The following is a 14,686-nucleotide window of genomic DNA, read 5'->3' as shown; positions in this document are numbered from 1 at the left end:
ATGAGCAAAAGCAGGGGCAATGGCAGAGAGAGGGAGAAGCAGCCACCCTCCTGAACAAGAAGCCCAATACAAGACTCAATCCCCGGACCCTGGGATCAAGACCTGAGAAGGCGGCAGATGCTAAACTGACTGAGTTACCCAGGCGTCCCACAGTGACCATTTTGTAATATATTTAAATACTGAATCATTATGTTGTATGTGAACTAATCTTCAATTTTAAAAAAAGGAATAAACAGGGGCAACCTCAAAAGTACAACTACAAATAAAAAGCAGTAACTTGACTACATCAAAGTTAAATATTTTGTGGGAAACTAATTATAAATATTTTAAACTACAGAATGAGGCAAGATATTCATAAAACACATGATAAAATACTATTAATAGTCAGAATACACAAAAAACTCTTTCCTCTTTTGCACTGTACTTCCAATACAGGATAGGGAGATAACATTACACCCTGGCCAGGAATGCAGGCCTTAGCCAGGGTCTGGTTTTGACTTCTGGCTCCACTACTTCCTAGCTGTGGGACTTGGAATGTATTATTTTAACCTGTCTGTGCTTCAGTTTCCACAGCTGTAATAGGATAGAGTTTTCAGTAGAAACTATTAGAAAAATTGCAAGGACAAAACCAGTTACTACATGTAAGAACTTAGTACAGTAGCTGGCACATAGAAATCACTCAATCCATGTTAGCTATTAATGTGATTGCCCTGCCTCGCCTTTTCTCTTAACCTACTGGTAGCTAAAATTGTGTTATGTATTTATTTCTCTTCCTCTAGTCAGTGCCTCAGGTCCATAAAACAGCATTTCCCTTTGTATTCTTAGCATTTAAAACAGTGTCTGCTATACCAAAGGTCCTCAATAAATATCTGCTGGGTGAATGTGAAATCAATGAAACAAATCAATACGAAAAAGACAAAAGACTGACAGAAGAATGGGTGGTGAGTGAGTGCCGCTCAAAAGCGTAATTTCTAACAGCTAAGAGAGTCTTAACAAGATGCTCTACCTCATGGCTGTACAGGATCTGAAAAGAAAACCACCTCGGATTTTACTCTTTATCGGCTGATTTGTCGAACATCTGTAAGTCTGATGAAATCAGAAGAGTGGGAGGGAAAGAAACTCCCATACGCCTGACCGGGCCGCTCGGGAGAACAATCTGGAAGGAGCCACCATCACCGCCCGCGTGGCAGCAAGGTGGCGCCCTGAACGCACTAGGTGCTGTGCCAACCAAGCACTTCACACAGGTCAGCCCTGGAAGGCAGGTGCTATAGGGACTGTTGTTCTCATTTTATCGAAGAGAAAACGGAAATACAGAGCGGGTCTGGCCCTGGCTGGGAGCTACCGGGTAAGGAGTGGCCGAGCCACGACTCGGCCATGGCTACACAAGATGGCCTCTTGTCAGCGCCTCTCCACAGACCAGACGTCTTTTGAGATATATGTTGGCAATATCTGGCTCCTCTTGGGTCATCTGCCTATTCATGATCTCCGGACATGTTTCATCAGCCTAATTGTTTTTGAACGAGTGTGTTATGGTGGGGATGCCACATCCCTTTACTAGATGGAACGGCACTACAAGGGACAAACTCTGTGCCGAGGTTTTGATACAGTTTATGAACAATAGGAAAGGGGATGCAAAGATGCTTCACAGTGTCCTGCGGACAGGAGACCATTCACACTGGCAGCTACGGGAAGTCGGCCATGGCAGAGGCAGGTGCTCCGGGGGCGTGGGCCGCAGGCATCTCTCCTCGTGGGGGATCTGGGCACCCAGCGCTCATAAGGTGATCACGTGGCCACCCAGTTCAATCACGGATTTGACCTACACTTCAGGTTCGCGAGGCAGTCTATTGTCAGTAGCTCAGTCAGTGCAATTCCAGCAATGACTTCTTCACCCGTTTTCTCCCCAAGTGGAACCTACAGTCCAGAGCGGGAATCCACCCTTCCAGATGTCATCATCTAGCTCTGTGATGGCGCAACCTAAAGTAAAATTTCAGCCACCTCACCAGTTGGGTGGCTTCATCCCTTTCCCAGCACATTCCTCACCTTAGGGGGTTAACGCAGGAAATCCAAGTCAGGGGTTCTCCAGATGATCTCTGACCAAGCATAAGTCATGGACAAGCCTTTGAAAAGCTCAGAGTTCAAAGATGCTCCCAAGTTTATGACCAGTGAAGGTCAGAGATCATTATAAAGGTCAGCCAAGGAGGCTGGCAGCTGCAGCGACTGAGATCATAATGCTAGGCGGAGGTCATGGTGGGACCAGCCAACAATTTCTGTATTTACACCGGTGTTAGCAGCAGAGGGTGGCTAGCTCTGGGCAGTAGCTTCTGCAAGCCCTAGATTCAACCCAGGCCTAGCTGGTCTAGAAGAACCTGGATGACTCCCTTTGCTAGGTTCTGATCAACCAATCCCCCTTTTTAAGATACTTGGTTGCTTGCAAGTTCTCAGTAGTTTCAACTCTTACTATAAAGTCAATGTGGGAAACTGTGTCCTACCTCTTCAGCCTTCTCTTTCCACAATCATTTCAGTATTATCAAACAATTTCAGAGTCTACTTCCCATTAAACCCAATTCTGATAGGAGTTAATGTTAATTACAATAAAACTTTATCAATATGCTTTGGCTAGAAACTAGCTTAGCATGAATTACAGTTTGTGAAATTAAGACTTGTCTTTGCAGATAGTCCACGATCAGAATAAAGGAGGAAATATTTAAAATGTAAATGAAAATTTTAAATGCATCTTTAAGTTCATTATATATAATTAAAAGACAAAGTACAAGTTGTTCAGATATTCAATGAACAAGTTTCTTAAAGGCTTACTTCTTTGCCTGGTAGGCAAAACTGTTTCTGAAGATGAAATGATGAATACAACAAGTAGAAAAAAAAATTTTTTAAAGGCTTGAGGGAGTTGGCAGAGTATACCCTTCAAGAGAGTCCAAATTAGAGAAAAATCGCCTATTTCCTATAGTTTTCTCTCACCCATGCCCACAATGTTTTTCTGACTGAAATACACTAGCTCCTACTTACACAACTTTTCTCATTTCTGGGCATTTGAGAGGCAAATAGTAGTTAACAAGTCAAAAATAAATCTTTTGTCTGGCTGAGATCCACTTCAATAATGGATTCTTATTGTTAGCGTCCACAAAGAATCAACATGCTTTTCAAATGATATTCCTATTTCTAAATTTCCTTACATAATCAAAGTTTCGTTCTCTACTTCCCCTTTTCTATATCCCAATGCTGATCATGCACCAAGTCAAATCTCCCATTACAGGAACATTCCATAAGTACATGAAATCCTTTTGGTTACAGAGTGTGGCAAATTATTATGTTCTTCTCTTCATAAAAATCCCATGAAGAAGTGAGGGGCAACATCTGTATGGTGTGGGGGAAACACCACCATTATAGAAGTGATGAGGCTGCCACAGCAAAAGGTCATCAGTCATTACCTGGAATACCAAAAGTGAACTTGGGAGTTCTCAAACATAGAAGGATATGACCTCAAACACAGAAGGATAGAGGGTAGCTAAACAGTCCACTTTGGGATGGTAGAGGAAAGAAATAAGGAAATTTTAAAAAAACACAGAGACACCCCAGAGCTCAGAGAAATTAAACTGAGGGTGAGTGATGGAAGTTTCTTGATCCCTGGTTTAATACTAATTTCAATACACTGCACAGCCTCCCTAAAACTTACTAGCATAAAAAGATTCTAAAATATTTGTTATGAAATATTTTAGAGAAGTGATATACATGCAAGGATATTAATTTCAGCACTGTTTACTAGCACAGAATAGGGGACAGGTTATTAAAGAAAAAATGGTACAGCCAGTCAATGAAATAACATACAGTTTTTTTAAAAAATGAGGTTGGTCTGGGGGCATCTGGGTGCCTCAGTCACTTAAGCATCCGCCTTTGGCTCAGGTCATGATCCCAGGGCCCTAGGAAGGAGCACCGCATCGGGCTCCCAGCTCAGCAGGGAGTCTGCCTCCCCTCTGCCTGCCTCTGGTGCTCTTTCACTTTCTCTCTCAAATAAATAAATAAATAAAATATTTAAAAAAAAAAAAGAGTTTGGTCTACGTGGCCTGATATACATACTGATTTCAATACCAGCACAAGCACACACAAGCGTGGCACTCATACGTGTGCACACCATATCCTTCACTGCTGGAAGGACAGGCCACCACCTACCAACAGAGGCTGCTCCTAAAGAGGGGTACTCCATGCCGGGAGAGTAAGTGTCACCTCTCACTGGATACCCCTTTGTGCCTTCTGAATTTTGTAACTGTATGCTCATTCTACCGACTCAAAATATTTTTTAATCTAAAAAACTAAGGTGGAGGGGCACCTGGGTGGCTCAGTCGTAAAGCGTCTGCCTTCGGCTAAGAAATGATCCCGGGGTTCTGGGATCGGGCTCCCGGCTTGGTGGGAAGCCTGCTTTTCCCTCTCTCACTCCCCCTGCTTGTGTTCCCTCTCTCGCTGTGTCTCTCTGTCAAATAAATAAATATTAAAAAAAAAAAAACACAAAAAAACTAAGGTGGATACAGAGCCAAAGCTAAGATACAGAGGTTCTATTAGTTAGCATACAGGTCAGGCTGCCCCGGGGGTGGGGGTGTTAAGTCCCAAATAACAGAGCATCCGACATAGAAGCTCACTTTGCTCTCCTGAATCTCTGCTTGCCCCAAAGGTAAGTTCTAGAAGACGGGCCAGGCTCTCTACTTTGTTCACTGCCATCCCCAGGATGTCTGCTGGGTTCAGCCAGTCCAAGGCAATTTTTGTATCACATGCATATCCTGGCCAATGGAAGGGGGGAGGGAAACACAAGGTGGCAGGAAAGGATGGCGTTGCTCTGGATGATGGGGCCCACCGGCAGCCCCGGCACGAGAGCCCAACAGCAGACGGCATAGATGATGAGTCTCCACAGAGCCTTGGGATGGTCTCAGGGAGGGCTAGGATATTCATGGCACATCAAATGACAGGAATTTCCAGGACAACGGAAAGAGTATATTTGCTTTTTGTAAATACATATGAATAGGAAAATGTATATATGTACACATGAATTATATATACGAAATACATGTATATATGAATACACCAAGGCATTGCTTGATGATACATTCTGACATTCTACATTAAAAATGATGTGCTGGGGCACCTGGGTGGCTCAGTTGTTAAGCGTCTGCCTTCGGCTCAGGTCATGATCCCAGGGTCCTGGGATCAAGCCCCACATTGGGCTCCCTGCTCGGCAGGAAGCTGGCTTCTCCCTGGGCCACTCTCCTTGCTTGTGTTCCCTCTCCCACTCTATCTCTCTCTGTCAAATAAGTAAATAAAATCTTTAAAAAAATAAATTAAAAAAAATAATGTGCTTTTGCAAAAAAATTTTTAAAAAAACTTCATTTGGAAAAACAAAAAAGAACTCTACTTTCATTGGTTCTTTCTTCAGTTTCTATAAAATGTTAATAAACACCCAAAGAATAGTAATGAACAAGTATCCCTACATTCCCCCCCCCCCAAAAAAAAACCCAAATGAAGAGACTATGGAAAATTATCATATTAACGGAATCACCATCTTTCTCAGGAACATACTACATGAACTTGAACACTGAATGAACTCAGCCGTGGGAAGAAAGGAGCCCATATTTCCCTGGTGTGTGCGTGTGTGTGTTGAAGCCAGTAACAGAAAGGCAATGTGCTAACAAAAGAGAAACTGTAAAGTTCAAATCCCAACTTGGTTTGGGACCTCCCCCAGCCAGGTGATCTCTGCAGTGGATTTTCTCCTGCCTCTTGGGGAGCTTGATGGGCCCTGACTTAGAGGAATTCAAAACACCCACAAAAGCACAACCCACTCCAGCGCCAGGGGCTGGGCTGTGGAGCTGAGGAACCAGAAGGCTCACGTGGATTCTCCTCCAGCAGCGCTATCCTCCTGAAATGCTCAACACTGGATTCCTGAGCCCATTTTGCTTCCAAATGGCCAAAAGGCCATGAAGACTTGACTGACCTCAGTCCTGGGATGTGGAGGGCACCAGGGGAAGGAGGCCGCACTGGGGCCGCTGTAGAACTTGGTCTAGATCGGGGACTAGACTGCCAATAAATAGGCATGGAAGAAAAAAGATTTCACTGCAAAATAGTGATGCTATCATTAAAATTAGTCCTTGAACAGACCTGAAGGGAAATTCAAGAGTTCTCTCTGTAATCAAGTTGCAGTATTTTTTTAAACAAGGAAATGTATTCATTTCTTTTTAAATCCACTGACATTTCCTGCACTCATTACACTGGTGAATTCTGACTCTAGAGGTACTCAAGTTGGTCATCTCTGACTTAAAAGGAGAGGAGCTTGAAACACTATCAGACAAATCACTTTTCCCTGATTCATGGTTCCTGCAGTTTAGTGCAGGGCTGAGTGTTTACAGTCAGGTGGCAAGAGGCCCACGACCTTAAGTAAGTGTGAATCTGAGATGAGGCCTGGACAAGTTTGTAAAGCTTGGAAAAGCACGCATCTCCTCATCTGTGGTTGCAAAGGTTCAACAAGAAAACATACTAAGTAGGAAGAGCCTACCAAAAGTTCAGAAAATTAGCAATTACTTTATCACGCTGGGGTCTATACAGCATAGAAACGAAGTGCGAATCTATAGTCCAAGTCCTTTCAGTTAGAATTAGGGGGAAAAAAACATCCTTCACATAGCCCTCCTGAACATGGGGGTAAATTTTTTAAATCAGAAATTATGTCAGTGGAGATTCAGAGCCACTGGGACCACTGAACAAATCTTTGTTAAGCCACCACCATGTCCCATGCACCAGATATGGCAAAGACAGAGCCCGTGAGCACGGTCTCCGCGCTCAGTCTGCCTGGAAGCAGACAGGGAGACACATGTCCGTGTCCTGCAGATGTGTTTTGAGGTGCCGGCCTTGTCTACTAGCTCCTTCCCTGAAGAAGACCACAGCTCTCCCTGTGGCAATGAGGGTGATAGGGCCTTTCACAGGGCTCATCACCTTGGATGGAAGCCTTTCTGAAAAAAATGACACTGGAGCCTCTCACCTTGAACTTGGAGGAGGGGTGGAGATGGGAAGATGCAGAGAACACCCTGGGAGAGAGAAAAAACTCCCAAGTAAATGTGGGAAGCTGTGGCCTATGGAGGGGCACGGACACTAACTAAATCCCTTTGCTGAGCAGTGATGTCTGACGTTGACTTGGAAGTTGTCTTCTGCCCTTACGCGATAATCCAGCCTCTCCCCTCATTATTCACAAAACCCTCAGTTGGTGGTGTGCACAGCAGCCTGATATTAGTGGCTTTTGGGGGGCAGGGGATAACAAACAAACAGATCCAGTGTCAAAGGTCTGAAGAGAAAGAGTTAAGGAGTCAAAAGCCCAAAGCATTCAGAGCTGGTGACGGGGAAGCTGGAGGTAACAGAGGCAGCGGGGGACCGTGAAAGCCGGAAGCCTCAGTCCCCAAGAAATCTCCATCCCTCTGTCTCAGCTTGAGTACTCTGGTTAGGTATTAAAGAAAAGTCTGATTGTAGAATGTAAAAGGATATGGAAACCCTCAGGCTATAGGAAGACCGGGAGAAAGTCCTAGAAACTTCTAGACTAAAAAGTCAAAACAAAAAAAGACTGAGGTTTCCTATATAACAAAGAGAAGCAGATTGGCAGAGAGACAGCATCTGTGCCACTAAATGCTAGATGATAACAAAGCATTTGTGAAGTTTGGAGAAAAATGATTATTATAGAATTACCCACATGCCCAGACTATGGTTTATGCACAAGGACAAAAGAAAGGCATCTTCTGATACACAAGAATTCAGAAAACATATCATCTGCATATGGTAATTTAAAATATTATGTGAGAAAGTCCCCAAAAAAGAAGGTATGGTTTACAAGGAATAGTGATAAGCAACAAAAACAGGGGAGTCTAATTAGTTTTCAACAATATGGTTATGAATATAATGTAACAGTTAAGAAGAAAGTATTAATGGGATACAAGGGCAAAAATAAAAGAAGCCACATGGAATTAAAATTTCAGACTATTCCAACAAAACCCAGGCCACGTAAAGGAAGAAGTTAAAAGATCCTACACGTTTTGTTTTGTTCAATGGTAGAATATTTTGAATAATGGTTAATTTTTAACATTGACAGAAATACAGATTAAAAACATGCTTGCTCAAAATTTAAAGATCATTCCCGGAGGGGAGGGTGTAAAACTTCTAAACCGCTAGAGGGAAGAAATGAAAAATATTCCAGAAAGACAAGAGAACAATAAAGAAGTATTTTGAGAACCACAAAAGCTTCTAAAAGTCAAAAGCAGGATATGATCTGAGCTGTCCAATCTGATACACACTAACCAGAAAGCACTGGTTACATTTAAATTAATTATAATTAAATGAAATTTAAAATTCAGTTCCTTAGTGACCCTAACCACCTTTCATGTAGCTAGTGACCTCTGTCTACTGCAGAAAGTTCTAGCACAACACTAATAGTGAAAAATACAGGATAACAAATGAGTCCATGTGAAGTTTGATCTTATTAACGCTAAATATGCACTTTTTTATATATATTAAAATGTTAGTTGATTAAACTGTCAGTAGTGGTTTCTCTAGCAAATAACATGACCAAGGGCCTTCCACTGCTTACACAGTTTATTGTCTGAATTTTTAATAAATTATATTTAACTCTTAAAACGAGTAAAAGTCAGAAATAGATCTTCAAATATGGTAACAAAAAAACTAATCAGCTAACCTTTTTCTTGAACTTGGTACAGAATTTGGTTCCGATCCCTGAGTTAACTGAGCAACTGACTCTGACTCATACATATTTACTGTGGACACTTGTGTTAATAAACAATTTCAACACAACAAAGAGTGTGTCCTATACCTAGAAATTTTCCAGAGTTTAGCTACATCTCTGGAAAAAAGTCTGTCTGCGGCCCAAGGGTAGTATCACATTTCATATGCAAGTCTGAGCAGACATTTGATGATTTCAAACTGTATTTCTTGAACTGAGGGGGTTCCTTGGCCATAAGCTGTTAACATACCTTTCCATTTTGATTTACAGAGTTGATAACAGATCAAATTTCAGAAAGTACAGCTCTGAATAATCCTCGGGAAAACTTCCCACCGCCAGTCTCAACGATACATAGAAAAAGTCAGAAAGAACAATACGCTACATGGAGAATACCTTCAATTTTCCCCCCGTACTGGGTGGGAGAGAAGAGAGATGTTCTTTGTTGTAGGAATTCCAAAATTTTAATCCTTACCAAATACCAGATCTTTAATTTTTCTAAGGAAAGAAATGCTTAAAAATGTCTCAGAATAACCCTCAAATACTAAAACTATTTCATATCTACCCCAGGGAATAATTTGGTCATTTATCTGCCAACAACAGCATATTCATACATGCTTATTTTACTCCCTAAGTAAATATTCTTGGTAGCTGCCTCCTATTCCATCACAGTGAATATTGAGGAAAAAGCTCTTAGTGGGAAGGAGATGAAAAACATCAATCTGTCTAGGAATTTTTTTTTTTTTTTTGGTAAAGCCAGAAAAGAGATGATTTGGTTTTGTGCCAACCTGAACACTAATTTTATTTGGAGCCAATCGTGTGACCCTGCTTCTAACACTGGACAGTAAGTATGCTCCATGTGGGGTGGTCGGCTGAATTCGAGGTAATTACCACTACCCACTGTTATTAAAACAGGGGCTAGAATGAGAAGATAGTGAGCTGCGAAGATCCTTCAACAACATGCCCCATTCTCAATGGTTACCCAAATCCCTTCCTAAGAAAGAAACAGAAGCCACCCATGTATCAAACTGAGATAAGTATTAAAGATCCTTGAGTATTTATCTAACCTTGAACCCACCTGGGAAAGCTCCAGGGGAAGACACCCTATAGGTAACCACAGCCACCCCCACCAGAACAGAAATCTTCAGCAATCTGGACTATTTCAAATAATTCACACAGAAAGTTGGATTGAAGTTCATTTTTATCTATGTAGAAAGTCTTGCTAAAAATAATAGTTGAAAAGTGATTACCTTAGAACTCTGAATTTGCTTAAAAGTTTTCAAGTTCCCTCTAAGCCCTCTACAAGGACCTGGTTACTTCCCCTAATTGTAAGTCACGCGTTAAAGGGAGTTATTTAAACAATCCTTCTAGGTAATGGTCTATTACTCTTCTCATTAAGCATAAAACACATGTCATTCACGGACTTGAAGCATTATCCACAAAAATGAATTAGTCCATAAGAAAAATTCTACGAAAATGAAAAAAAAAGCATATTATGTAATAATGTTTACATTTTGGTGCAAAATAATCTAATTTGGCATCTTCCTTTTATCTGAGGTTTTAGTTGCAACTTAGTACGTCTAAAATGAGTAGTAAATACGTGACAGTTGACCCTTGAACAGGTGTTAGGGATTCTGACAGAACAGGGAATCCGAAATCTTTGTGTAACTTTTGACTTCCCCAAAGCTTAACTACTAACAGCATAGTGTTGACCAGAAGCCTTACCAATAACATAAACAGTTGATTAACACATACTGTGTATGTTACACATATTATATACTGTATTCTTATAATAAAGTAAGCTAGAGAAAGGAAAATGTTATTAAGAAAATCATAAGGAAAACACATTTATAGAACTGTGCTGCATTATCTGTGGAGAAAATAATCGCATATAATTGGACCCATGCAGTTAAAGCCAGTGTTGTTCAAGGGTCATCTGCATACTCAATTGTAGGGGTAAATTAATTCCTTCAGGCCACAAGGGTACTATTTGGTAAATTACGGCTTTGTGCCCTTACCTATACCAAGTGGCCTCAAAGCGGTAATTCATCATTAAAAGGTAAAGTGTTTACCTATGCATTCCTCCAAAGGCTCTTTATTCATCACTTAATTTAAACCAGTTAGAGAATGAAAAGGCCGAGGTCAGAAAAAAGGAGACTTTCAAATTTTAACATCTACAAGCTGGAGACACGCGAGAAAAAAATCCGGGTTTCTACTGAGCCACATCATCATCAGTACAGAAGCCAAAATAGAACACAATTATCCACAAACTTGGCACATACCATCTAAATTCAAATCCAAAAAAGCAGTCCAACAAGTGCAGCAACTCGAATTTTTACTGATCTCCTCCTATCTAACACACTACAAAGAAATCCATTCTAGTACTCTCTCCCCACTAGAAGTTTTTATATTATTTGCTCTTGGTTAAAACCCTCAGTCTAACGGTCATCTCTAAATGGTGAGTAACCATGCTAACATACAATATGTGAATGTGTAACACTGAAAACCTCTGTGGAAGACAAGAGATGCCTCTCGGTCTTCTGGAACTTCAAGCAGCCTATGCATGCCAAGGCTTCCTGGGCCAGCCCCAGATCAATGGAAACACGGGTAAGTATTTCTCTGTAACATGAATATTCTGGATTGTGTAAGCAAGGAGGTACAAACCCAGCCTACAAAAGAATGAATAATAAACATAAATTACAGTGGAGAAGACAGAAGTCCAGAGTCTGCCAGAAAGATAATGGGCAGTTATTTGGAAAGTTATTTGAGTTATCCATCACATTTCACCTGGGCCCATTCTAGCACTAATGCGACTGTCTCGAAAGCATATTTATATGTAGCTAGCTATCGCGGGCAAATTTCTCTCCCTGCATAGACAGAATTCAGGCTTAGATTTCTGTCGAATTTCGTTTCCTCTTTAAAAAAAAAAAAAATCTAGACTTGAATTGTAACATTCGGTACTTACAGCTGCCACTGAAGTATTATTCACTGCAAAAATATAAAAAGCAACTTGCCAATGGGAGAAACATTTAGTCAGCTTTTCCTTTTCTTGATCTCTTTTAATATTTTATAACACATGAAAGCTCAGTAAAAGTTCCTTTCTTAAATCTTCAAGCAGACGTTAAATAGAATGCAAATGCTTTACACTTTAAATCATCAATCATTTAAAGAATCCTCTCCATGAACTGAATAAATAAGCCATCTGTGACTAAGGGCTCCCTATCATGTTTTCAAGCTGACCCACTTCTTCACCAGTCACCATGGTTTGCAAAAATCTCACATCTAAGGGGCAGCAATAAGTGCTCCGTGCCAGCGCATAGTTTGAATCCAACCGGGTAAAAGGGTAATGCAAACACCACCTTTAAGGACACCAGTCTTATTTAAAATGACCACCCCCCCACCCCACTCTAAAAACAGAACTTCAATACCCTTAACCGGAAGCAATCTTTTCTCCAAAGGGAAAGCAAATCGAGTCTGCCCGGGGAGAAAAGGGAGCCAGTGAAAAGGGGTAAGAAGAAACCTGATCAGGTGCTAAAACGCTTGGTGCATCTGGCTTTGGAGATCAAACACCCGCTTTGCAAGCAAGATCTGTTCAGATCCCCTAAGCCTGAGCCCAAATCAGCGGACCCGTCCTGCTTCAGAGAGCTCTGCAGGCACGCGGGGCAGTGACAAATCCGCGCGTCCCCAGGAGCGGCGGGCCCCGGGACCCCCGGCGACCCCAGCCCGGATCCGCGCGGGGCGGGCGGGGGGCCGCGGCGGGCAAGCACAACTTTCCGCAGTTCCCCGCCAACAGCGCGCAAAAGACCCCGCGCCAATCTAAAACCACTCCCCCCATCAGCTCCTCTTTTTTCTGGAGGTGGTGGCGGCTGGGGGAGGGGTGGGAAGGTCTGGAAGGACTTAAGGAGAGGATGACAAGGAGCGGAGGAGGACGACTTCCCATAAACGGGGCCGCCACAAAGGGACAGGGACCGCGCCTCCCCATCGGTCCCTCCGAGTCGAAAGCCGGCCAGGACGGCGCGTCGCACCCGCGGGCCGAGGCGGAGGCGGGGACGAGCAGGGGCCGGCCGGCTGTGCGGCAGGTGACATCGGCGTCGCCGGTACCCCCACCGGGGCCCCGCGCCCCGCCGCCCACCCGGGGCCTCGCCTCCGCCGCGCCGCGCGGGAGCCGCGGGAGCCAGACCTCAGCAGGTCTGGGGGCCGCCCGCCCCTTCAGAGCTGCCCCGGCCCCGCCCGCGCCCCCGGACCTGGCGTCCGAGCGCAACCCGAGCGGCGCGCTGTCCCCGCGCCCCGAGCCTCCCGCGCCCCGCGCGCCTACCCTTTGGCGTGCTCCGTCTCCTCCTCATTGTCCCCGTCTATCCCGCACGTGTCCTGGTCGTCCAGCTCCAGGCTCTGCTGGCTGGCCGCAGACTCGCTGTCCTCCGCCATCGCGGCGGCGCGGGCTGGGGAGGCGGCGCTCGGGACCGCGGGCGTGGGGGACCCGAGCGGCGGCGGCGCGAGCAGCTCCCCCTAGTGCCGCCCGCCGTCTCCTCGGAGCCAGCAGCCCGGGCGCCGCGCCCGCCCGCCCCGCCCGGCCTGGGCCCGCCCACCGCGGCTGGGGCGGGGGCGGGGGCGGGGAGGGATGGGCGCGACTCGCGGCGCCTGAGGGTGGGGGGAAGGGAAGGGAGGGCGAGGGGCGGTGCGGGGTGGTCGCGAGTCGAGGGGCGGGCGCTGGCGCGGAGCCCTGCCACCCGAGCCTGCACCGTGCGTCAGCCCGGTGTTGGTCTCTGAATGAGGCCACAGACAATCTCCAAACCTTGGAGTCTTCATTTTGAAACACAGGGCCGGCGATTTTTACACCTCTACAGGTTAGGAAGCACTTTTAACCATTGCAGGGGTCTTTTACTCGAGTAGGCGTGCCAAGGCCCATGATTTCTTAGAAGTCTCCCACACATACACATACTCTCTAAAAATTCCATTGCTTGTGTTTATCTTTCCAACGCACTGTAAAACCAAAGTCAAAGTCAAAACAGAGTGCTTCCCACCTCCCCACCTCCCCATTCCAACCAGACTGGCACCCGAAAACTCTTAAACAGAGAAAAAATCTGAGCTGTCCTGTTTCCCGTGGACACAACAGATAGCCAGCTCCGAGCAGAACAATCATCTTAGGCGAATTGGGGTAATGTCCATGACGCTGGGGGATCGGACAGTGTCAGGTAGGACACTTTGGCTTTGCTCCGTGAAAGTCATAACCTACACCTTCAAGCCAAAGTAGATGGTCTTCTGGCTGAAACCCTCTGTGTCGACCCGTGAATGCAGGAAGGACAGGTCTCTCTGCTACACGGATTGCCAGATGAAAAGGCCGGTCAAGTTCAGCCTCTTCTTTGCTGTTGCGTTCTGTACACAGCAAACCCCTTCCTTTGCTTTCCTGTAACGGTTGGTGTTCAAAAGTCCTGCTGGACCACGGGAAGGTTTACAAAGTCTGCGGAAAGATAGTTACCAGAAACTGCTTAAGGAGCAAAATTGGATTTTAAAAAGCCACCTGAAATTTTTGGTGTGGGTTCGTTTTCTGCAGAAAGTATTAGGAGCATTTTGTGCCTCCCCTCCGCCCCCACCCCAACACCAAGGGGAGACTATGCCCTTAAAATGCAATGAGGTGGAGTATATAAAGACAAAAATTGCAAAGCGATTTCAAAGCCCATCAGCCTTTTATGGCTGAGGGTGTCGAGCCTGCTAAGGTTCAGTAAGAAGTGCAAAATGGGGCCAAAACATGAAGGAAATACAATACTATCTTTCACAATTGCAACTATTTCGGAGGTAGAAAGTCCCTTGTGGCCTCTGGCTTCAAACTTTAGAATAAAGGCAAATATAGATCAGAGAGTTTCCTGCAGCTCTTGTCTATGAACATGAATAGTCAGATAACTGTAACCTAGTTGGGTAACCAGC

At 44.4% G+C, this 14,686-nt stretch overlaps 1 protein-coding gene across 4 annotated transcripts in view; it reads right to left on the bottom strand.

Annotated features, from left to right (window-relative positions):
• The window catches only part of NMT2 (N-myristoyltransferase 2), a 65,145-nt gene extending 51,866 nt beyond the window's left edge, over positions 1–13,279 (bottom strand). For 2 of the 4 annotated variants that reach the window (XM_047741136.1, XM_047741137.1), the window contains exon 1: positions 13,080–13,279. In XM_047741136.1, coding sequence (XP_047597092.1) covers positions 13,080–13,189 — 110 coding nt within the window. In that variant the 5' untranslated portion in view covers positions 13,190–13,279. The remainder of the gene's footprint in view (positions 1–13,079) is intronic. The other 2 variants (XM_047741134.1, XM_047741135.1) reach the window with 2 other exon arrangements.
• Between the last annotated feature and the right edge of the window lie 1,407 nt (positions 13,280–14,686).

Source organism: Lutra lutra, chromosome 8 (assembly GCF_902655055.1).
Source record: "Lutra lutra chromosome 8, mLutLut1.2, whole genome shotgun sequence".
Classification (NCBI taxonomy): Eukaryota; Metazoa; Chordata; class Mammalia; order Carnivora; family Mustelidae; genus Lutra; species Lutra lutra.
This window is presented reverse-complemented; position numbering and strand designations above follow the sequence as displayed.